This window comes from Leptonychotes weddellii, chromosome 15 (genome assembly GCF_054177405.1).
Source record: "Leptonychotes weddellii isolate Sample4059 chromosome 15, ASM5417740v2, whole genome shotgun sequence".
Lineage (NCBI taxonomy): Eukaryota > Metazoa > Chordata > Mammalia > Carnivora > Phocidae > Leptonychotes > Leptonychotes weddellii.
This window is the reverse complement of record NC_138383.1, coordinates 30,325,297-30,351,221: the sequence shown is the minus strand read 5'-3', so window position 1 is coordinate 30,351,221 and position 25,925 is coordinate 30,325,297. Positions and strand designations below refer to the sequence as shown.

Sequence of the window (25,925 nt, the reverse complement as noted above, 5' to 3'; positions counted from 1 at the left end):
TGAATTTCAGATCCTTTAAAAGTTGCAGGTATTATACAGGAATTTTTAGAGGTACTGTAGTCTTAACTGTGCTTTCTTCTCTCTGGTGCTAGATGCAGTAGCAAAAGAAAATGATAAAAATACCAAGGGATTCCTTTATTTCTTTTGATCTCATGAATAGGTAAAGGAGGCTTAAACTTTCCTTCCCCTTTTACTGTCACCAAGGGACTACTGTGATTCTTGGCTTTCAGAGAATGGCATCTTTTTTTTTTTTCCTTTGCTTGTGATGCTTTTAGTCTTAAAAACAAGAGGATTGAGGCTCAGTTGTTATCATTTGAAATATCTTCTTGGCACCTTCTGTTTAACCTACGTTTCACTGAAAATTTCCCTCTTGTTGCTGTAACCGTGCCTTGCAGTTTTTATGTATATATGGGTTTACTTTGGGAATATTTTAGAATTTCCATTATTTTCACTTGTGTAACATGGAAAGAATCTAATTTGAAGTCAAGTGAATTTATATAGCTTTATATTTAACAGCAGCAACCTGTCAATGAACTAATCAAAACTCTAGTTTTAAAATGTGAAAAACAAAAATACAACTTTGGGTGTATATGTCTGCAAGAGTGAGGAACACAAAATTTAGGAGAATGGCTACCTGGTAGTGGGTGAGTGAACAGGGTTTAGGATGTATGAATCGATATAAGTAAATGGAAATTATTGGTAATGTTTTACTTCTCATCTTGAGTGGTGGGTTCATAGGTGTTTAGTATGTTATTAAAACATAAAGGAGAGATTCAAGCATTAACAAAGAGAAATTTTATTATTATTATTGTTATTTTTTAAGATTTTATTTATTTGACAGACAGAAATAGTGAAAGAGGGAACACAAGCAGGGGGAGTGGGAGAGGGAGAAACAGGCTTCCGGCCGAGCAGGGAGCCCAATGCGGGGCTCGATCCCAGGACCCTGGGATCATGACCTGAGCTGAAGGCAGACGCTTAAACGACTGAGCCACCCAGGTGCCCCATGTCTTTCTATTTCTTTGTGTTCTCTTCAATTTCTTTCATCAGTGTTTTATAGTTTTCAGAGTACAGGTCTTTCACCTCTTTGGCTAGGTTTATTCCTAGGTATCTTATGGTTTTTGGTGCAATTGTAAATGGGATTGATTGCTTAATTTCTCTTTCTGCTGCTTCATTATTAGTATATAGAAATGCAACAAATTTCTGTATGTTGGTTGTGTATCTAGGTTAGGGTCCTTTGTATCTTTCTTAGAATTTTGGCTCAATGTGGCATTTTTTGAGATACACTTCTAAGCTAATTATATGATATCTATAGATATTTTGTTAGGCATACATGGAAATAGTCTAAATACTGGCCCTTTGAGATAATTTTACCACCATGTTTAAATTTTTTTTAAATTTATTTTATTTTTTTAAGATTTTATTTATTTGACAGAGAGAGACACAGTGAGAGAGGGAACATAAGCAGGGGTAGTGGGAGAGGGAGAAGCAGGCTTCCCGCTGAGCAGGGAGCCCGATGTGGGGCTCGATCCCAGAACTCTGGGATCATGACCTGAGCCGAAGGCAGACGCTTAACGACTGAGCCACCCAGGCACCCCTAAATTTTTTTTTTTTTAATTTTGGAATTTTAAGTCATCTCTCCCAAAGAATTTTCCTTCTTCTTATTTTTCTTCTTGAATTTATTCTATCTTCTACTTATTTGGAACATATTTCCTCATTGTCTCTGTCTTATTCTCACCTTTTTTCTTAGTCTTTAAAAATGTTGTTATAAAAATGAATTATATATAGTTATACATGTATATTTTTTGCACATGTATTTCTTAATTCCATTTCTTTCTTCATTAGGGAATATATTAACAGTTGGTGTAGGTGTTTCCAGGCTTTTTCCTAGGTGCGAATTTCTATTTTACTACAGATTCATCAAGCTTACTGGATCACAGGATTGTTGCCCTTATATAATTCTGGAAAATTGTCTTCTTATCTCTTTGAATATCGTATTTTTAATTCTTTCTATCCTCCTTCTGTCATTGCCTTTACCATGTTCCATATAGAAATTTCTGTCAAGAATTCAACACTAGGTGAATAACCTAGCTAGAAAATAGGCTAACCTTCACAAAAGGAAAAGAAACGCACACCAGCTACTTTTTGTTTTTGTTTTTGCCTTAAATAAAAACTGAAAATTAAGGATGAGCAGCGTATGAGGACAACCAGTGTTTAAAAAACAAATAGACTGTTAGGAGAGTCTTGCATTACATGTGAAATATTATATTATTTGAAGCTAGATTTGTATTTCCCTGATGATGAGTGAAAGAACTTAGACACATTCCAACCAAGGAAGGAAAAGGGAACAGACAACAACAAAAACCAAACAAGTGGAGTTCATCAGACAATAGAAGGGATAAAATAGAATATTAAACAAGACTTAGTTAATCCAAAAGAAGACAAGACCTAATTATATGTTGTCTATAAAAAATGTTAAATATAAAGATACCAAAATAATCAGTTGTAGAAACTAATCATAAGAAAGTTTAAATTCTTTATTAATATTGGGTAAAGACTTTAGAGTAAGTATTCCCAGGGATGAAGAGGGACATTTCATAATGAAGAAAAACATCAGTTCTTTGGAGGACAGGACAATCCTAAATGGGTATTCATTTAACAACAGAGGTTCCTTTTTATTGAAATTTCAGTGTTTTTTTTTTAAAATAAATCACCCATATACCTAGTTTTAAATGTCAGATAACCAGGGCTTGACAAAAATTAGTCATCCTCTACTTCATAGGCAGAGTGAAGACCCAAAGGAGGGAAGATTGTATATCTGGGTAACTTCAGGGAGGCTGCTAGTGAGGCTGAGGCAGAATGGGTGAGGGGTATTAAGAGATAGACGAGAGCGAAATAAATGAGGTACCAAAGGATGTAGGGCTTATAAACCATTATAAGTATTTTTGGCTTTTACCTTCTATGTCTGAGATAGGAAGCCACTAGAGGATTTTGACAATTAGATCAGACTTGTATTTTTACAGACTCATGCTGTCTGCTGTGTGAATAGAGGGTAGGGTATAGGGCTTTATGTTCTTCAGTTTTGGAAAATTCTTACATTATTATTTATAATTTCTTTCTGTTTTCCCTATTCTCTCTTTTTGGAACTCTTACAAGTTAGGTATTGGACATCTATAACTTTCTCATTTAATTTTTTAAAAAAATTTCCACTTATTCTACATTTTGGGAAGGATTTGTTAAATTTATCTTTCCGTTCTGTTGAATTTAACTTAAATAATCTTAAAATTGTAAACATTATTTGACTTTGATATGGGATTGTACATGATCACATTAATATTTGTGGTTCAGTAATTCAAATGAAAGAGAGATTAGTTATCCCTTGTGCTTATTCTTTTTTTTTTTTTTTTTAAAGATTTTATTTATTTATTTGACAGAGAGAGACACAGCGAGAGAAGGAACACAGGCAGGGGGAGTGGGAGAGGGAGAAGCAGGCTTCCCGCTGAGTAGGGAGCCCAATGCGGGGCTCGATCCCAGGACCCTGGGACCATGACCTGAGCCGAAGGCAGACGCTTAATGACTGAGCCACGCAGGCGCCCCACCCTTGTGCTTATTCTGAGGTTATTTTGCTTTTTAGGCAACCTTTCTCTAAAAAGGTCAAGGTAAAATTTGTTAAATCCTTATTTGTAGTATTGGCAGTTGCTTCTAAAGTGGAAGTAATTAACATTTTGAATGAAGTGGATTACTTTTTTTTTTTTTAAAGATTTTATTTATTTATTTGAGAGAGAGAGAATGAGAGAGAGAAAGCACATGAGAGGGGGGAGGGTCAGAGGGAGAAGCAGACTCCCCGCCGAGCAGGGAGCCCGATGCGGGACTCGATCCCGGGACTCCAGGATCATGACCTGAGCCGAAGGCAGTGGCTTAACCAACTGAGCCACCGAGGCGCCCCTGAAGTGGATTACTTTTTATTCTAATGTATATATATTCCAACTTCTTATTTTGAAAAACATCAAGCCCCCGGAAAGGTAGAAAGAGTAGGATGATAAACTCCTGACTAATTATTAATATTTTGGTCACATTTTAGATAAACAGGATGAAAAAGCCCACTTCTCTCTAGTGGGCTTTTTCTAATCAACCACTCTAATAAACCACTATCAATGTTATGCACACAGTTTATTTCCTTTGCCACTGAACAAATTTCTCATTTGCTTCAATTTTTTAATGGCAGGTATAATTTACAATAGAGAAATGCAGAGATTTTGTGTTACAGTTTTGTTTTGACAGATGCATACACAGATGACAGTAACCCATACTTCTGTAAAGATGGAGGTCATATCCATCACCTCAGATAGTTCTCACACACCCTTCACAGTCACCCTCATCTCCTCCAGAGGCATCTATTCTGATTTCTCTCACTTTGGAGGAAGTAGCTTTCCCTGTTCTTGATGATGTTGCCATGTATCAGTATATCTTTCCTTTTTATTATTGTAATATTCCATTGTATGGATATACTAAACTATCTGTTTTTCTGTTGATGGAATTTGGGTTGAATATAGTTTTGAGCTGTTATGAATAAAGCTGTTGTGAACATTCTTATACATGTCTTTTGTGTCATGGAGTTTGAGTCCCCATTTGAGTGTGCTGAGACAAATCAATAGAACATGTATAATATGAGGCTCTGTTAAGTGTTTCGAAGAAAAATAAATCAGGATAAGGAACTGGAACCTGACTGGCAATGATCTTTCTGATTGGAAAATGTTTTAGCATGACCTAAAAAAAAAGCATGCTAGTAAACTATGCACATAAATAGGGCATAACGGGTATTTCTAAGTAGAGAGCAGAAAATGCAGCATTCCTGAGGCAGAAGTGTGCTTGGCATTTTCCTGCATGGGTGAACAAGACAGAGTTAGGTCAAATAGATATTGGCCCCATGGTAGAAGAGTAAAAGGGAAGTCAAGGATCTGAACAGGTTTGTTTTTGTTTTTTTCACCAGAAAGGTAGCTGAATGGATTCACCATCCTAGAGTTGCCAGCAACAGTAATAATTGCATCAAGTTTACTGAGTTGTTACATGTTGCAGCACCTTGCCTAGTCCATTGCATTTATTATCTTTTTAAATCCTCACAACAATCCTATGTGAGGTATTGTTATTTATCCTCACTTTACAGATGAGAGAATTAAAGCACTAAGGGATTAAATACATTAGCCTTTGTCAATAATTTTGTTTATTTTTCAGCAGAGAAGTTGATCCTAATATTCTGACAGTAGCTTTTTTCAGCGGTCAATTCAGGAAAGAATTGGGACTGTTTTTCAGGTTCACATGTGGCATTTAGTACCACAACAACTTGAACAAATTATTTAACCTCTCTATATCAATTAACTCCGATGTCAGGTGGATGGTTTGTACTTTGTGCTTGTTAAGGTCTGATGAGTCTAGACTGTGAAAGAGCCCCAAAGACCAGATCATCAAAGTGAAATAATGTGATACCACTAAATGTTAAGGGGTACTTCCCATATCGAACATTTTAACTTATGGGGGAAGGTAATAAGGCTATCAATAATGAAAAATGTCTTTAATATATTAAACTTTTTGAAACTGTGGAGGCTAAAATGTATACACACATTTTGGATATTTGAGGCAAATGGCAAAAATGTCTTTGGTGGTCATATTTAGAGAAAACTGTTCAAGAAAATGTGATTTCTGTCTTGTTTCCCCTTCTTGTGGTTGGTTGATGGACCTCCAACCTCCATCTAGTTTCCTGAATCTGTTTCCTTCCTCATCTCCCCTTTATTTCATCTCTGTCTTCTCTGTCTTAAAAAATTCCTTGCATTTTTCTCTGTTTAGGTAAGAGATAAAAATGAGGATTACCTAGTTTATAATGGGGATTTTTTTTTGTAGCATAAAGGAGAGAATTTTGTAAGAGAATAGAACCTTTTAGTGGGAAAAGATCCCGACAGAATCTAAAATTACATAACGATAAAATTTGATTATCAGTGACAATGGAATCATACTTTCTAGCTAAAATTTAGATCTGCAAAATGTGACTACAACTTGAAGCTCACACTGAGAGAATTTATAAGGAAAACTGGACATGGATAAACTGGTTGAATTAAATCTTTTCTAAAAGAAAATTATTTCAGCAAAATAAAAAATGGAGTGGAAGGCTTGTAAATGGTTTAATTAACTGATAAGATGAATTCAATTGTTCAGTGGGATCTTTCTGCAAAATACTTTCTCAGTTAACTTTTATTAGTATTAGCATACTTTTATATAAAATCTTTATATTTAAGACATCATTCTCCATATCAAGAGTAGAGTTGGAATATTTCATTATCAGTTGGATTTGTATTTGCCTCTGGATCTTCTTTTGTATCCTCACAGAAGTGATTTCTATTTGATGTCTTGAAATCTTTAAGGCTGATTTATGAGCTTAAACTCTTTGGTTCAAATGAGTTTATAATGGTATGTATGATGAGGGATATTATTTAACATTTTCTGACATGCAAACTGTCTTGAATTTTGTTGAGGGAAAGAGTTGTTACTTGGTGCGCAGGCCCATTTTCATTACTTTAATTGTGCGATTTATTAGGATTTTAAGCTTTTTATAAATATTTTAGTGTTAGAGGACAGAATTAAAAGGATTTAGAATAAAAGGAGTTTAACAAAAGGACTTTGCAACAGGATTGCAATAGTTTTTATATTTGATGGATTTGGCTAGCCGCTTTTCATTTCAATCTTCATGCTACATTCTGTTAAATGCTGTAGAACAGGTGTGTGTAACGTCATTCTCTCTATTGTACATGCAAATAAACACAATTTTATATATAAAAAGTTAATCCTCTACAATTTGGAGGATTACATTGTGGGAGAGTGATGACTCCATTAGGCATCATGGAGAGTACATGCTCCTATTTATACTGCATGAAAAATCAGGTTAATAGCTACAGTGTTCATGAGATTGTAGAATTTTTATACTAACACTTTAAAAATTGTATTTATTCAAACCATCCACAATGACATTATTTAAAGCAGAGCTAAGGTTTTGTTACCTAGTTTTCCAACTCTGAAATTAGATTTTTTTTATTATGTTAATCACCATACATTACATCATTAGTTTTTGATGTAGTGTTCCATGACTCATTGTTTGCGTGTAACACCCAGTGCTCCATTCAGTACGTGCCCTCTTTAATACCCATCACCAGGCTAACCCATCCTCCCACTCCCCTTCCCTCTAGAACTGAAGTGCATGCCTCAAATACATTTGGAGGTTGCATTATTATTTGTTTGCTTATTGTTGACTCTGGTCTTTTCTGCTTGCCTGGTTTTAGTAGTTGTGTTGGAAGTTATGCTGTTTGCAAGTTATGCTTTTATTTTGTGTTTAAAATTTTTGCTTGGCTTGGGCGCCTGGGTGGCTCAGTTGGTTAAGCGACTGCCTTCGGCTCAGGTCATGATCCTGGAGTCCCTGGATCGAGTCCCGCATCGGGCTCCCTGCTCGGCAGGGAGTCTGCTTCTCCCTCTGACCCTCCCCCCTCTCATGTGCTCTCTTTCATTCTCTCTCTCTCAAATAAATAAATAAAATCTTTAAAAAAAAATTTTTTTTTGCTTGGCTCTCTTTGAATATCCGTGAAGAATGTAAGTCTTCATTAAGTGTCAGATGGCTGACCTTCTAGTGCAAAGTCAGGAGTACTGATTGTAACCCATTAGGTAGCTGAAACCAATGGGAGTTCTTCCGTTCAGGTTTGAGAAACGCAAAACAATCAAACCATTCTCACCAGTATTATTTGCATTTTAAAGACATGATGTTTCATTCATCAAAATATCAAATTGTTATGTATAATACAGGTACAAATTGTAAAGACGTTCTAGATACCAGGAAGCAGAAATAAAGTGGTTATTGTTGAAGGTGAAGGTGAAATATGTAGGAGTGAAGAATTTGGCTTGCATAGATGAAGTTCAGCTCTAATTAATTTGGAACATAAATATTGTGGGCTTTGGACCAGTTAATTGTTAACTTGTGCTTCATTCAAGTTGTATTGTTAATTGTGAAATTTGATTTATTTGTTGAGCAAGGGTAACAGCACAAATCTATAGTAAATTAATAATTTGTAAAGACTTACGCATTGATTGTTATAAGCTCCTAAAAAATTAAATAGTGAGAACTTTATTCATAAACACTAATTGTGTTTTTAGTTTTGATCTTTATCATATTCACATGTTAATATAGTCTGTCAAGGGATGATAGAATTTGTCTTAACCTATTTTGTATAATTATATTAACAATTTAAAAATGTCATATTAGGTACATCATGTCACAATCTAAACATGTAACCATTAATCTTTCTCCTCTGGATCAGTCCCCATTATTTTTGGAGCCTTTTGTTAACATGGATTCTTAACATTACAGCTGTTTTTATCATCCAGTGAAAACATGAGACATTGTTAATAGAGTGCTGAAGTCCCCTGGCTACCTCTTCCAAATATTATCTTCATCCTAACCCCCTAAGAGGTATATCCCTATTTTGAAATCGGTGTTTTTGTGGTTAGTATGTAACGTAACTAAGTATCTGTGTGTGTATGTATGTAACTACACATCCATGTGCATGCTTGCGCTGGTGTACCTACACATGTGCTCAACTTATTTCTACCTTTTTCAAAATTTTTAATTGTGGTAAAAAAAAATCACATGAAATTTACCATCTTTAGAGCACAGTTCAGTAGTGTGAAGTAGGTACACAGATCTCTAGAACTTCTTCAACTTGTGAAACTGAATCTCTGTATCCATTGTGTAACAGCTCTCCATCTCTCCCTCCACCCCCAGCCCCCAGCCCCTGGTAACCGCATTTGACTTTCTGTTTCTATGAGTTTGACTACTTTAGATGCCTTGTGTAAGTAGAGTAATGGAGTTGTCTTTTTGTGACCGGCATATTTCACTTAGCATAATGTCCTCAAGATTTATCCATATGTAGCATGTAACAGGATTTCATTCTTTTTAAAAGCTGGATAATATTCCACTGTGTGTATATAGCACATTTTCATTATCCATTCAATCCATTGATGGACCTTTGGGTTGCTTTCACCTTTTGGTTATTGTGAATAATGCTGCAATAAACATGAGAATTTAAGAGCTTGGTACATCTTTTTTTAAATTAATATTTTAAGAGCAGTTTTAGTTGTATAACAAAATTGAATGGAAAGCGCAGAGGATTCCTGTATACACCCTGCCTTACTCCCCATCTCTCCCACTATCCACATCCTTCCATGTTGATACCTAAATTGATACATCATTACCACCCAAAGTCTACAGATTACATTACAATTCCCTATTGGTGTTGTATATTCTATGGGTGTTGACGAATGAGTAATGCCATGTACCCATCATTGTAATATCATACAGAATAGTGTCACTGCCTTAAACAGGATTTATGCTCTATGAATTAATCTCTCCTCCCTCTACACTTCTGATAACAACTAATCTTTTTATTGTCTTTTTTGCCTTTTCCAGAATGTCATATGATGGTCACACAGTAGATAGCTTTTTCAGGTTGACTTCTTTCACTGAGCGGTGCATTTAAGTTTCCCCTATGTTTTTTTCATGGATCGATAGCTCATTTCATTTTAGTCCTGAATAATATTCCATTGTCTGGATATATCAGTTTATTTATCCATTCACCTACTGAAGGATATCCTGATTGCTTCCGAATTTTGGCAACTAGAACAAAGCTGCTATAAACATCTGTGTGCAAGTTTTTGTGTGGACAAAGCTTTCAACTCCTTTGGGTAAATACCAAGGAGTGTGATTGCTGGATTGCATGGTAAGAGTATCTTTAGTTTTGTAAGAAACTGGCCAAACTGTCTTCCAATGTGGCTGTACCATTTTGCATTCCTACTAGCAATGAATAATCTCCAAATCTCTGCTGACATTTGTTATTGTCATTGTTATGGATCTTGGCCATTATAATAGGTGTGTAGTGATTTCTTGTTGTTTTAATTTAAATTTCCCTGATGATATATGATGTGGAGCATCTTTTCATATGCCTATTTGCCATCTGTATATCGTCTTTGGTTAGGTATCTGTTCAGATCTTTTTTCCACTTTTTAATTCAGGTTCTTCGCTTTCTTATTGTTCAGTCTGAATTCTTTGTATGTTTTAGGTAACTGTCCTTTATCAGATGTGTCTTTTGCAAATACTTCTCCTAGACTGTGGCTTGTCTTTTCATTCTTTTGACATATGCAACTTTTTAAAGAGCAAAACCCAAATTATTTAATAGTTATAGAAAAACACTTATAAACCAATCATAGCAAGTTTTCTGAAATACTACATATTTACAGGAAGTTGCGAAAATACTAGAGAGGGGTACTGCATACCCTTTACCTAGTTTTTCCCAATGGTTTCCTCATATGTAAGTATAGAATAATATATAAACCAAGAAATCAACGGTGGAATGTGTGCACATAGTTCTGTGACATTTTATCACATGTGTAAGTCACCTTAACCACCACCACAAGCAAGATTCAAATCTAGACCATCACTACAATGATTTCCTTCATGCTGTCTTCTTCCACCCTCCCTAACTTTTGAGAACTATCAATCTGCTGTCCATCTCTATAATAATTTTGTAATTTCAAGATTGTTACATAACTGGAATTACGTAGTATGTGAAGTTTTGAGATTGGCCTTTTCACTTAGCACGATGTTACCGAATTATATCCAAGTTGTTTAGCATATGAATGGTTCCATTTTTGTATTGATTAGTATTACATGGTATAGAGATACTTATCTGTTGTATGACATCTGGGATGGTTTCCCTTTTTGACTATTTCAAATAAAACTATAAAAATTTGTGTACAGGTTTGTGTGGATATAAGTTTTTAGTTCTGTGGGATAAATGCCCAGTACTGTGATTGCTGGGATGAATGGTCAGTATATGTTTAGTTGTTGTTGCTGTTTTTGTTTTTTTTTTAAGATTATTTATTTGAGCGAGAGAAAGAATGAGCGGGAAGGAGGGGCAAAGGGAACAGGAGAAGCTGACTCCCTGCTGAGCAGGGAGCCCAATGTAGGGCTTGGTCTGGGACCCTGGGATCATGACCTGAGCCAAAGGCAGACTCTTCACCAACTGAGCCACCCAGGTGCCCCTGCTGCTGTTTTTAAAGAAAACATCAAACTTTTTTCTAGGGGGGTTATACTATTTTACATTTCCAGGAATGTATGAAAGATTTAGTTTCTTTGCATCTTTGCCAACACTTGTTATTATCATGATTTCCTCTTTTAGTTATTCTAATTGGTATATAATTACATTTCATTTTGGTCTTAATTTCCATTTTCTTGATGGCTGGTAATATTGACAATCTTTTCATCTGTCTTATTTGCCATCCATATCTTCTTTTCAGTGTAGTATCTCTATGTCTTTTGACGAGTTTCTATTTGGATTGTATGTTTTTTCAGTGTTGTGTTTGAGTTTATATTTTCTGGGTATGAGTTTTTTGTTAGACATGGGTTTTTTGTAAGTGTTTTTTCCCCCAATGTGTAGCTTTTTATTTTATTATTAATTTTTTTGCTTATTTTTAAATATTTTAATTAAATCCGGTTTATTGATTTTTTTTTTTTGGCCCTATGCATCATACTTTTTTTTTTTTTTTAAGATTTTATTTATTTATTTGACACAGAGAGAGAGATAGAGAGCATAAGCCGGGGGAGTGGCAGGCAGGCAGAGGGAGAAGGAGAAGCAGGCTCTCTACTGAGCAAGGAGCCCGATGCGGGGCTCAATCCCAGGACCCTGGGATCATGACCTGAGCCACTGCCTGAGCCACCCAGGTGCCCCTGCATCATACTTTTTGATGTTGTGTGTGTCTGAGACCTCTTCACCAAACCCTAAGTCCTGCAGGTTTTCTTCTAAAAGTTACATAGCTTTACATATAAATCTATGATCTATTTTGAGTTAATTTTGGATAAGGTGTAGGGTTTAGGTCCAGTTTTTTTCCTATGGATGTCCAGTTGCTCCAGAACTACTTGTTGAAAAGACTGTTCTTCCTCCATTTAATTGCTGTTATACCTTTATAAAAATTAGTTGGCCATATTTGTGTGGATCTTTTTATGGGTACTCTTCTGTTTCCTTGATCTGTGTATCATATCAATTATGTATCTCCATTTATTTGGATTCTCTTTCATTGCTTTTATCAGCATTTTGCAGTTTTCAGTATATGTCCTACACGTTTTGTTAGATTTATTTATTTAATTTTCTTTTGAACAATTATAAATGTTATTTTACTTTTTAAAAAAAGTTTTAAATTCCAGTTGGTGTAATAACAGTGTAATATTAATTTCAGGTATACAAATTGTTATTGTACCTTTAATCTCATTTTTCATACATTCATTGCTAGTATATAGAAATACATTTGATTTTTGGGGCACCTGGGTGGCTCAGTCAGTTAAGTGTCTGCCTTCAGCTCAGGTTATGATCTCAGGGTCCTGGGATCAGGCCCTGTGTCATTGGGCCCCCTGCTCAGCAGGGAGTCTGCTTCTCCCTCTCCCTCTGCCTCTCCCCACCCCCTGCTCGTGTTCTCTCTCTCTCAAATAAATAAAATCTTAAAAAAAGAAACACAGTTGATTTTTGTATGTTGCTCTTGTCTCCTGTGACCTTGCTGGACTAACTCACTTATTAGCTTTAGGGTTTTTGTTTGTTTGTTTGTTTTGGTTTGGGTTTAGGTTGTTGATTCTATGTATCAGTCATATTATCAGTACCTAGGGATTTTATTTCTTCCTTTCTTATCTGTATACCTTTTTTGTTTCTTTCTTGTCTTATTGCTTAGGCTAGAACTTCCAGTAGTATGTTAAATAGTAGTGATGAGTATGGATATTCTTACCTTGTTCTTGACCCCAGAGGGAAAGCATTCTGTCTCTATGATGTTAGTTGTACGTTTACATAATAGTGATATTATGTAATACCTAGAGCAGCCATTGGAATTCCTGATTCTGTAAATAGCCTGTTTTTTTCTCCATGGAGACTTGTAGAAACTTCTTGTTACCACTATCCTGAAACAATGCACATTGGGGTTGGTTTGTTGAATCTATTGTTCTAGACCTTCAAAGGGCTTATAAAGTTATATTCTTTGTTCTGGGGAAAATTTTTGGAATATTTCATAGATGATTTCTTCCTCTCTATTTTCTCTTTTTTTTCCCCCCTTTTCTCCTATCTATAAATTGGACTTTTGAGGAACATCTGTAACATATTGTGTGTGTGTGTAGATTAATGCTGTTTTCCTCTAGTTTTTGTGTTTTTACTCTTTGAGAAATTTTCTTAATTTTACCTTTGACCCTTGTGTTGAGTTTATTAAATAATCTACCTTGTTTTTTTAATTTCTAGGAGCTCCCTTTTATTCTCCAAGAGTCCATTTTTCATTGCATTCTTGTATTGTTCCATGCCTAAAATATCTTTTCTTGTATCTTACAAATTATTAGTGGTGTGTGTGTGTGTGTGTGTGTATAATGTTTTTCTTCCTGTATAGAGTTAGCCACTTGCGGATGATTGTTTTCCTTGTTTGCACATATTTGTAAGTGGCAAACTAAAAACCTGATCAAAAGTTCTGTGTTTTGTTTGCCAATTTTTAATTTATTGTTTGGTGCTTTGGTTGTGCTCTTTGTTGGAGCCTTCTGATTGACAGTGTCTTTTGGTCTTTCTTCATGGACTGACTTGTTAAATTCTCCGGAGAAAGCTCACAAGCTCCTTTACAATCTCCTAACTGTATCAGGATAAATCTCAGGTGTACCTAATGTAATCAGTTGTCAAGTCATTTGAGTCTCAGATGTTATTTTTTTTCCCCAGCACTAGCTTGAACTTTTACTTAGGGCTGCTAAGTTAGTCATTACTCATCTGTTTCCAAAATTTGTTGCCCACAAATTTTATTATATAGTTTTCAACCCTGTTTGATTTAATGTACTTTAACTGGAATTTTCAGAAGGGATAAAATGAAATGTGTGTCTTCAGTCTACTAGCTTGTCTCAGAGATGAAACCACTTACTTGTCTCTTCTGGCATTAGTCTCCTTATTTAAAAACAAAGCAGAATTTTCGGGGAAATTAATAATATTCATATGGTTTGAAAACTAAAAAGTACAAAGTATATGGACAATGAAAACTTTTTTTCCACATATTTGTTCCCTGTCTTTTGCTTTTCCCATTTTCCCTCCCATAGGTGACCATTAGTTAGGATTTTTTATGTATCCTTAGAGAGTGTATGTAGGTATGTATATATGCAAATAAGTCTTTCTTTCTCTATGTTTTACAAAAGATGGGAATAGTATTCTGTATTTTTCTATTTTTGTATATATATTTTTCCACTTTATATTTTGGATTTCATTTCATATTTTCATAGAGTATACATTTATTTTTTTATAGGTGTAGGAAATACTTCATTATATATTTGGACCTTATTAGTCTTCTGCTGTTACAAACAATGCTATAGTGAATAATTTTGTATTCAAGTTATTTTTCTCATGGCTGAGTATATGTGTAGGGTGAAATCTTAGCAGTGATATTTCTCTGTTAAAGGCTATTTGCATTTAGAATTTTGATTGATATGGCCAGAGAATTTTACAGAACTTTTGGATTTTTTTGAGAAGGTCTTATGTATAGGTCAGTGTCTATCAATATAATTAAAAGTTTTTTAATGGAGAATTTCTAACTTATTAGAAGTAGTAAAAACAATATAACAATCTCTAAGAACCTATTACCCATCATTTTATGGCTAATCTTATTTCATTAGCATCTGTTCTCCTTCATCCAGAATGTTATGAACTATTCCCTCCCAGATATCATACTAGCCTATTGGTTAATATTTTATTATTTATTTCCAAAAGATAATCTTAAAATTATAACCATAGTACCATTTTCACTTCTAAAAAGTTAGCAAATTTCAGTATAGTTTTTCAATATAGTTCTAAGTAGAATTTCTAGTTTTAAGTGGAATTTCTCTTACGTGTGAGGTTGAGCATCTTTTTATGTGGTTCTGAGCCTTTTTGTATTTCCTGACTTTATTCTTCTGCTTGTTGCTACTATATTGGTTTTATATCCAGTAATATTGTTGAGTTCATTTATTGTTATTATCCTGTCTAGGACTTGAGTATAGGGTTGAATAAGAACAGTTAATTGGGTATCCTTGTGTTATTACTGATTTTCATGGGAATGCTCTAAAGCATTACCTACAATTTTGTTATAGAATCTTTTGTAAATAATCATTGGGAAAAGAAAACTTATTCTTGTTGTTTTCTTTTGTTCTTATCATGACTAGGTATAGAATCAAATGCTTTTTGGCATTTGTTGAAATGCTAATATAATGAATTACATTAGTAGGTTTTGTAATGTGAAATTATTACTTGGGTAAATCCAACTTTGTTATGAGATGTTTTTTTCTAATATATTGCTATTCAGTTTACTATTTTTAAAAGGATTTTTGCATTTATGTATATTGATAATGACCTATAATTTTATAATTTTTCTGTCCTTACTTCCCTTTATTTACTTTTGACATGAAAATTATACTAGTCTTAGGTAATTAGTTGGTGGAGTTGGGGGTGGTTTCTGATCTCATGGAGAATGTGTGTAAGATTGAAGTTGGTGCCAATTTTTTAAAAAGATATTTTAAATGCTGGTTCAATTTTAAAAATAGTTACAGGTTTATTTAAAGCTGTTCTGTTTTTGTTCATTCAAGTGTATTATGTCAGTTTGTAATGAATGTTTTGCTATCTCTTTAGCTGCAAATATTTTGAGAGCATGAAAATAATGGAAAATATTAAAGAATGCTTCTCAAAGTTTTATTTTATGTTCCTTCTCAGGTACTCAAAAGTGTGATAACTTTGCTGAAAAAAGGCCTCTCCTTGGTGTTTGTAAGAGCACTGGATCTTCTGGGTAAGGAAATTAAAAAATTCTTTGAACCACTATTAAAAATTTGTATTGTTATTTCAGAGAGTGAATTTTGGTATCTTAAAATCTTTGTTACCATAAGACAATGCTTTTACAAGAGCGAAGAGAAAGGAATTAAAAACATATTTAGGGTTTCCTGTGGCTCTGGCCTTGTTATTTCTCTGTTTACTGTTTTCTCATATGCAGGGTGATAGCAAGAGACAAAAGAAAACAAGCAATAGATCAGAATTCAGTCTTGAAATAAAAGATTAGCATCATTAAGAAAAATGTTTTTTAGTTTATGTGTTTTTTATCTTAGTAACTTTTATGGAGACCAAACTAAAATCTGGGGAGCCTTGAAACTGTTCTGAATGTTGAATGTGGCACCCTACCCACACACAGATCCTTTTGGAAAGGATGACAGCCTTTATTGAATATTTGAGTAAATTCTCTGTTGAATCATTGACTAACCACTGAGCTGCATAGACATGGGGCAACCCTAGGAAACCAGGCTTTAAAATAACAAGAAATAAAGTAAAACTGAGCAGAGATATTAGTAGCTGCACATTGTAGAGGAAGACAGATTTACAGAGTTGTTACACCATATTATATTTATATAATTTTAATGTCGAGTTTTCAACATAAAGTTAGGACACATTCCAAGAAACAAGAAAGTGTGGCACGTTGAGGAAAAAAGGGAGGCAGGAGAAACTGTTCTGTTAGTCTCTCGATGTTAAATTTTACAGATAAGGATTTAAAATATGTTCTAAGAAGTAAATGAGTTGTGTTTCTAAAATTAAAGAAAGTTTGGTAACAGTGACTCAACAAATAGAGCCCCTCCCTAATGGAAATTCTGGAGTTGAAAAGATGCAAAAAGTGAAATGATAATATCACTAGAGGGACTCAATACCATAGTCAAGCCAGCATGAGAATTAGAGAACTGATGTGTTGACAGGTGCTGAGCAAGAGTGGGAGCCACAAAGAGGGTAAGCTGCTATGGTAAAGGGAAACTTTGTTGACTTCAGTTTTCCTGATGTTTAGTCATTTGTAGTTCAGGTGCATATAGACCTGTGGAAACCCCACGAGAAGATGTGTTCGTGGAAGGCATTCACCTACCTGCTGAGTTGGGTTTGCAATTTTTGAAAGATTTTCCACTCCTTATCAACCCTGCTAACATTAGTATGATTAAGAAGGTTGTTTTTGTTCTTACAAGATTCATTTATTTAGGTATCACTTTATAAAAAAAAATAAGGCAAAAAGGAAGGATAAGGTGATTATATGCAGTTGGTGATGAGATCATTTATTGAGGGATAAATTTAATGGTATGGGGGTCATATTAATTAGGGTTCTCCAGAGAAACAAAACCAGTATGATGTGGGGTATATATGTGTGTGGTTGTATGGAGAGAGAAAGAGAGAGAGAGAGGGAGAGCGAGAGAGGTTGAGATTGAGATTTTAAGAAATTGGCTCACATGACTGTCAAGACTGGCAAGTCCAGAATCTAGACACTGAGGAAAAGTTGCAATTCCAGTGCAAAGATGGAATTGTCTCTTCCTCCAAGGAGGTCAGCTTTTTTTCCTGTTAAGGCTTTCAACTGATTGGATGAGGCACGCTCACATTACGGAGCATAATCTGCTTAACTCAAACTTTACTGATTTAAATATTAATCTTATGTAAAAACTACCTTCTCGGAAACATCTAGAATAATATTTGACCAAATCTGGTTATTGTGGCCTAGCCCTATTGACATATAAAATTAATCACCACAGGGGCAGTGAATTTAGTCCTAATTAAAATAGCATTTGCCTATTTAAAAAAAGTCTATTGTAGATATTTATTTTCCTCCTCTCATTTCTGCTCCTTAAATTATTTCATAGTAGAGGAATCATTCTAGTAAGAGACTTTTATATGTATCATTTGCTGGGTTGTTTTAAGAGTGGTTATGGATGAATAAATGCAAAGATACTTTTGAATTAAGTTCATAAGTCATTTCATGGACTGTAACTTCTAGCATGATGTATCCTGTTTTTATTGGATATAAGCTCTCTCTTGCCTGCATGCTGTCTTTTTTTCTCTCTTGTTCTATACCTTTCTTTCTAATGGAAGACAATGGCAGGAAATACTCATATTGTTTTCATTTATTTATTGTTATTACAATAAACAACTGTTGTGTGTAGCATCTTTTTTAGAATGTTTATAGTCTCAAGAAGGACATTTTCATGTAGGATTGTGTTACATTTCTTGCAAGTGTTATAATTGTTGGTGAATAGAATATCCTCTAATCTGAGCTAGTGCTTTGTATGTATATATTTTAAATTATTCTAAGTGGGCAGTAGGTTAGCAGATGGTAATGTTGAATAGACTAGACACTTTTTAATAACTCCGAAGTTGAATATAATAACAGAAATCTAGTTATAGGTCAATTCTTTTAGAATCTGTTTCCCAGATTCTGAGATTTAAAAAAAAGTTATAACCCCAAATTTTTATGTGGCATGTGCTTGTTGACTGTGCTAATATAGCACTGGGGAATGGAAAGCAAATGTTGAATGCCTACTATGTATCAGGTCTGTTAAATATTTTCTACTATGTTACATCATTTAATCTTAAAACAAGCCTGTGAAGGAGATTGTATTATCCTCATTTTATCCATGAGGAAACCGAAATTAAGTGAGGTTCAATCACAGTTGTGGACCCAGACCTTTGCCCATTTGCCAGGTCTGTAGCTGGAACATGCATTTGCATTTAGGGTGCTCTACCTTCTTGTTCATGTATTAAATTTACTTTTCTGTTTTCTGGCCAGTTATTTTTAGAGTTAATAAAGAATTATTTTAAAATGTAGCAAGTAAGTTGTACTTACACACTTATTTAAACAGTAACTTCTTAGGAGACTTTTTGTTATTTGCGTATTTTGTCTCAGTATTTCTGTAGAAGTGAAATATATATATTTTTTAAAGATTTATTTGTCAGAGAGAGGGAGAGAGAGCACAAACGGGGGAGAGGGAGAAGCAGGCTTCCCACTGAGCAGGGAGCCCTATTGGGACTCGATCCCAGGACCACGGGTCATGACCTGAGCCGAAGGCAGAAGCTTAACCGACTGAGTCACCCAGGCGTCCCAGAAGTGGAATATACTTTTGTTGTTGATTTTACTTTTATTGTTTTAAACAGTGTGATGCATACTGTTATGCAGCTACTTAGTTGGAGTTTTTCAGAGTGTAAAGGGACCTCCCTGATTTGTTTTTTCTTCATTTGAACACATTGTTTAGTAAATGTGAAGGGGATCTCCTTTGCATGATAGCAGTAATATACAAAGGACATGGACATTGGAAAATAGAACTAGCTAATTTAAGAAACACTTAAAAATTGTTTTTGTTGTTTTTATTATGCACTACATTATTGCATAACCTTCTAGAAGGGGTAGATGAGCATAAAGGAGTTATTTTTCATTAACCAAGAAAATGCTTCCTTAATCGATGTTCTCCAAGTCCTTTGACACATAGTAATGATGAATTCCAGAGAGGCCTTATCTCTTTCTGTCAGACTCCAATAATATGAATAATGGGCAACCCTTTCTTCCTTACCCCCATCAGTGAACCTGTGGATGTGCATAGTGGCTATGCCAGGAATGAACAAGCACACAGCCGTAACACCCATCTTGGGCAGAATCTTGAACTACATTGTGCCGTGGTTGCCAAGGCCAAGAAACACTCTTATTTAATGAAGTGTAGTGCCAACCTTTGTCCAAAACAAAGTAATTCCAAGACAGGGTGGGTTCCCTACTAATATTCAAATAAATCTCTCTTATCATCTTAAATTCACCTTGAAAAAGAAAGTAAGTGTAATAGCTAAATAAGAATAAAGACTTAATTTAAAAATTAAGGACTGTTCATTAAATATAATACAGCTAGTTCACGGTATTAATTTTTTGCAGTTTTGTTGCAGACTGCTAGAGTCATCTTGGATTGGCAGAATTCCGTGGGACTGGTATTTGGTAGCCACTGCCTGAAAGCAGTAGTTATTTAGGTAGAGGTTAAGCACTGTTTCAGTGTGCTGAAGTGTTACTGAAGAGACTTTATTTCAAGTTGTGTATAAAGTAAATAAAAGTTTTGTTAATGAAAACCAGAAGGGAGATTACTTGGGATAATAGGTACGCAATGTTTCTTTTTGGCATGAAATGTCACAGATGATGTTATATATGATAGCATGTATTTTGAGTTTTGACTAATTTTCATCCTGTTGTATTCATGAGGACTGATGAAATCACATTTTGGGCTGGTATTAACTTCTGCAGACACAAACAAGAGATTTATACTGTTCTTCCGGTTTTCGGTGCTTTAACACATGGGCTTTCCAAACAGTTCCTTGGCCTTCCTTCAAGGACCAAGTCTTTTACTTGCCCATCTCTGGTGGTTTTTCACTCCTGTGGGTGTTCTGCATTTTCTTCTGGTTCTCTGTATGGCTCTGTGGCTCTCTTTATTGCTTTCAAAGAATGGGCTTTTACATCTTCGACATACCATTTATCAGAGCTGCCACATTGGCATAGAGGTTTTTAATGCAATGGATCAGCATTGTAGGGTATCCAGTGTCATGGCTTGCTCATAGGGCTCTGGACTTTAGTATTAATCTAGAGTATGCCCTGTTCATCTGATTGTGGATATAATGAAATCTTAAGGAAATAAGATGACATTACTATTACTACTTAAGTACTTTCTCTCATGTGGCTTAGAGATATACTTTATATATCTTGAAATGTTGCACTACCTTTAGTAAACAAAAGTCACTAGCATGAATGTTAATTATCCAGCATTTACCATATTCACTTACTCGCTTAAAGCAAATTTTTAATTTTCCTATGGGGGAAGGCAGAGAGCCAGAATATTTCACACTTGATTCACACTTACAAAGTTTTAAAACACATGGTGGACAAATCTGTAAACTGAGACACATATTATTATGTAATATTTTAACCATGGAAAGTTTTTAAAATATGTTTATTTTAAAAAATAGTACCTGAACTATGGACACTCCTAAGTGGTGTGTTGTAAGGTCATATTTACAGACATTACTGTATAGTTCCTTGTGATCCTGAAATTGGTACAAATCTCAAAAGGCCCACCAAAATGGTTGCATGTAAGTGACCAAACCAAAGGAATGTTGACTTAATTTTTAAAGAACTTCCTTACTTGCTATTATATGCTATATGTATCGCTGAAAACCTGTTTTGTTAGGATCCTGGCTGGAAACAGATGAATACTCAAATTGAGCAATTTGAGGAAAGTTAAAATGAAACATGTGGGAGCTGAGACCTTTTACCATTTCCAACAAGGGGAGAGAGCCATTAGCAGAACCTGCAAAGGGAGCCTTATCAAAAGGGTCACATACAGAACCTCTGGTGGAAGGATTTGGTGTACCTGTAATTACCTGACAGTGGAGCACTCAAGGGTATTCCAACCATCCTTTAATTCCTGTAGATGGCTCCCTCAGGTTGAACCCAGCCAGAAGCCAGAGGCTGAGTTCTGAAGGTTCCGAGAGCCCACTGAAGCAATCCGTACTGTATGGGTCAGTCTCCCAAGGCAGGGAGCAGGGTGCAGACGATACAGAGTGTATTTGGAGGAGCAGCATGCTTACATTCAGTAAAATTTCACACTAAAACAGAGTTTATGGGGACAACAAGTGTGGCGGAAATTTATGCTGTGTTGTAATCAGAGCAGTAATCCTGATTAAAAGTTAGGAATTTTAAATAAAAATGTTAATACTAATAAAAAAATCACTAGTAAATAATTTTACTGAAAAGGGAAGGTGAAGATACTTTGTTGGAATAGGGGTGTAAGGAAGAGTCGAGACAGTTAGGGAGAAAAGAGCAAAATGAGCAAAGACCATATAGAAACAAGTTCTAAGTACATTGTAGCCTGAGCACATGGTCAAACTGAGCCATGAAGAACCTGATACCTCCTGGTTTTCTGCGTTCAACTGAGCTAGTGTACTTTGTATTCAATTGCTGTTATATTGTAGCACAAAAAATTACAATGCTGTCAATTTTATTTTTAACACAGCTTCCTTGATATACTGACATTACTCCCCATTTAGAATCATAAATTGTACCAAAAAACCTGTGTGTACACACTTTTAACAGCTTTATTGAAGTATAATTGACATAAAATAAGCTATACATACTTAAGGTGTACAATTTTATGGTTGACATATGTATACACCTATGAAACCATCTCCACAAACAAGATAACATATTTATCACCCCCAAAATATTCCTTGTGTCCCTTTATAACTCTTCCCTCTCGGCTCCCTTTCCTCAGATGACTACCGATCTACTTTCTGTCACGATAGGTTAGTTTGCATTTTCTAGAATGTTTATATAAATGGAATCATACAGCATCTTTGGTCAGGCTTCTGTTATGTAGCCTATTTATTTTGAGATTCATCCATGTTGTTGCATTTATCAATAGTTCATTCATTTTTATTGCTGCCTAGTATCATATCATGAATATTGATTATCCATTCACCTGTTGATGGATATTTCAGTTGTTTTGTAGGCTTTGGCTTTTACAAATAGTGCTGCTATGAACATAATTTTCAAGTATTTGTATAAACATATGCTTTCTTTTCTTTTGGACCAACCTATGAGTAGAGTGGCTGAATCACATGTTAGGGGTATGTTTTTCAAAGTGGTTGTCTTATTTTTACAATCCTACGAGCAGTATATGAGATTTTTAGTTCTACTTCCTCACCAACATTTGGCTTTATCAGTCTTTTTAATTTTAGTCGTTCTAAGAAATATGTAGTGGTTTCTCATTATGGTTTCACTTTGTACCTTACCAATTTTTAAAAAAGATTTATTTATTTATTTTAGAGAGAGAAAGCGGGGAAAGAGGCAGAGAGAGAGGGAGAGAATCTCAAGCAGTCTCCCCACTGAGATGGAGTCTGATGTGGGGCTCCATCTCAGGACCCTGAGATCGTGACCTAAGCCAAAATCAAGAGTCGGGCGCTTAACCCACTGAGCCACCCGGGTGTACATTATACATTTCCAATTTTTAAAAAAATTTTCAATCTTCAATTCAGTTAACTCATCTTTCATATCTTCTTAATATTTGACCATTCTGAGTTTGTGACTTTCTGATTCATAGTGTTGTTTCAAATCTGTAATTGCTTATTGTATTGTACAAATACAAATTTGTCTTGCAAATCTTTAATTGCTAAATAAACATTATTGTTTGTAAGCAATAAGCAGTATTGACTTACAGTATGTAATGGTTCTTGAAAAGCCATACAACTTTCTCCTTTCTTTTTGGTCTTGGTATAGTGGAGCTTTCACACAACACACAGTAATTGAATATGAATTAAGAGTAGTATTTCTACATATGGTTTCAGAAGCTACCATTGCAGCTTAATCAAAACAATAGTTTCTAGTCCTTAATAGTTTCCTCCTTAATGCCCATCACCCAGTTACGTCACCCCCCACCCACCTCTCCTCCAGCAACCCTCATTTGTTCCCTATATTTAAGAATCTCTTATGGTTTTCCTCCGTCTCTGCCTTTATCTTATTTTTTTTCTTTCCCTTCCCCTATATTCATCTGTTTTGTTTCTTAAATCCCACATATGAGTGAAATCATACGGTATTTGCCTTTCTCTGACTGACTGACTTCACTTAACATAATACGCTCTAGTTCCATCCACCTCGTTGAAATGGCAAGATTTCGTTCTTTTCACTTGAATCTAAGCTTGTTTGTGGGACTTGCTTTAACTCATCTGCCAGGAAACATACCACAATCACAAGCTTGATAGATATTTGCCTGCCGGGGTTCCTATGTTAAGTCCCCATCACCAACATTTTATGAGGGCGAACGTCCACATGGGAAGAGACACTTAACCATTCTCACTTTCCCAACTGAGCCCAATACTCAGCCAACTCAGAAGGTGGAATATGAGCGCAGGAGAGAATGGCAGAACCACCACTTACCCAATCCACAGAGTCATTGGAAATAAAGCAGTTATTGGTCTAAAGCATTATGATTTCTAGTGGTTTGTCATACAGCAATAGACACATGAACCATATTAACCGTTTATGTATACACCTAGTGAGAAGGATGACTCTTGTGTGTTCACAGTCACTGCTTCTATATGTTTGGGAATAGTCTTTATTTGATTTATTTTGTGAAATAGAATTTATTGTGGCTCCCATCATGAACATGTGAGATACATCTGCCTGGGCCAGCCAGGCTCGCATGGTTCACATGATAAATACATCCGAAATACATCTGCGGGGCCTGCTCTCCGCGGCCGGAAGCGCCCACACCGGCCGTTCAGTCCAGCTTCCGGGGTCCCAGGTTCAGGGCGCGCATGGCCGCCGCCTTTTTAGCGCGTTTGGCCTCCATTTCCGGCTAATGCTCCGCACGCCTCGTCCAGGCCAGCTCTCTGACTCCAAACCCTCCCAGTTGTCATTGCCCCACAGATCCGGTCTCGGTCTTGGCTGGGCACCGGCACGGGTGTCACTAGGCTCCCGGCCACCCCAGTTATACTCGCTGTCCAGCCGTGTGTTCTCGGGCGGCTCCGCTGCGCTTGGCTCCCGTCAGCCATGCTGGTCTGAAAACACTCTTGCTTTTAGCTTTTATTTTGTCCTAATCAGTTTTTCTCTGCTGTAATTTTATTTTACTGTGTGATTTGAGAGCAAGGGATTCATGAATCCCCCAAAAGGTTGAAAAATTGGTGAGGAGAATGGTGTAGGTAAAAGAGAAGCAAAGGAAAAAAACGTAAACCATTAAGCAAAAGATGGTCTTTCTTATAAAGAGGATTGAAAATGGAAATAGAATTTTAAAAAGGGGATTTTCTTTAGAGTTAGCTAACGATTGACCTGGCTGTGTATTCTAAGAAATTACATCATGTCATGAGAAGCAGTGATACTTGAGAAACTTAAAATGTATGTGGTATATTAAATGGAGACAAACTGTGGGAAGTCAGTCAAGCTTACACCTTGGATTTTTTTTTTTTTTTTTTACATATAGATTCCTCTTTTATGGCTATGTCAGGCTTTTTTTTTTTTAAAGATTTTATTTATTTATTTGAGACAGAGAGAATGAGAGAGAGAGAGCACATGAGAGGGGGGAGGGTCAGAGGGAGAAGCAGACTCCCTGCTGAGCAGGGAGCCTGATGCAGGACTCGATCCCGGGACTCCAGGATCATGACCTGAGCCGAAGGCAGTTGCTTAACCAACTGAGCCACCCAGGCGCCCCGCTATGTCAGGCTTTTAAAAAATTTTTAGTATCATAGTATGAAGGAAAACATAATTCTCATCAAGTACGCCTGATTTTGATATTGAATGTCCACTTGAAAGTAGATCACCAGAAAGGAGATTCACCTTCAAAGAAATGACACCGTGATGCCCTTCTTTATCAACAACCACTTATACACAGTCTTTCTACTTTGACTAGTATGATAACCTTTCATTGTTTTATAATTAAAGTACAATCTATATTTACTTTCAGAGTAATGTTTATCATGTAAACTCATTTTTAGTATTTAATATCTTTTTCTCTTTTCTGTGAAAATATGGATTGGAATAGAACTCATTACAGTTTTTCCCATTAAAAGTAATGGAAATGATTTTCCATTTGATGCCTTTCCATTTAGTGGCAGTTTTCAGGAACAAAGTCACTAAATGAGGAATGCGTGTTTGGGTGGTTACCTTGTACTTGTTATAGTTTTCTATTTTGTGGGATTTGGGGGGGTTGTTTTCATTAAGATAAAATTCTGTTTTTTTCTTCTAGTAGTTTAGAGTGAATGTTATTATTCCTTTTTCTGTTCAGTATGTTTTGGGGGCAGCTTTAACAATCAGTTTTATAGAGGTTAGGGGTTGTGGTTTGGAGGGGTTCAGGTGCTTTCTCTGGTTTCCTAGTGGGAGTGTGTCTTTTTCTGTAGATTTGGTGTAGTATAGGGAGTCTTTAATAAATGGCACGTTGGGGCAATGGCTTCAGTCCTTTGGTTTTCTGACAAGATCTTTTACCTTCAGCTGCTTTCTTCCATCTTTCCTTT

General features: G+C 35.6%; 1 protein-coding gene and 1 pseudogene across 1 annotated transcript in view; one reads left to right on the top strand and one right to left on the bottom strand.

Annotated features, from left to right (window-relative positions):
* The window catches only part of BCAS3 (BCAS3 microtubule associated cell migration factor), a gene marked incomplete at its 5' end in the record, with an annotated part of 537,991 nt that overhangs the window by 38,704 nt on the left and 473,362 nt on the right, over positions 1-25,925 (top strand). The window contains one exon of the mRNA XM_081805976.1: positions 15,779-15,894. Within this exon, the coding sequence (XP_081662102.1) occupies positions 15,779-15,894 (116 nt within the window). The remainder of the gene's footprint in view (positions 1-15,778; positions 15,895-25,925) is intronic.
* LOC102726109 (NADH dehydrogenase [ubiquinone] 1 alpha subcomplex subunit 1 pseudogene) lies at positions 19,351-19,562 on the bottom strand (annotated as a pseudogene).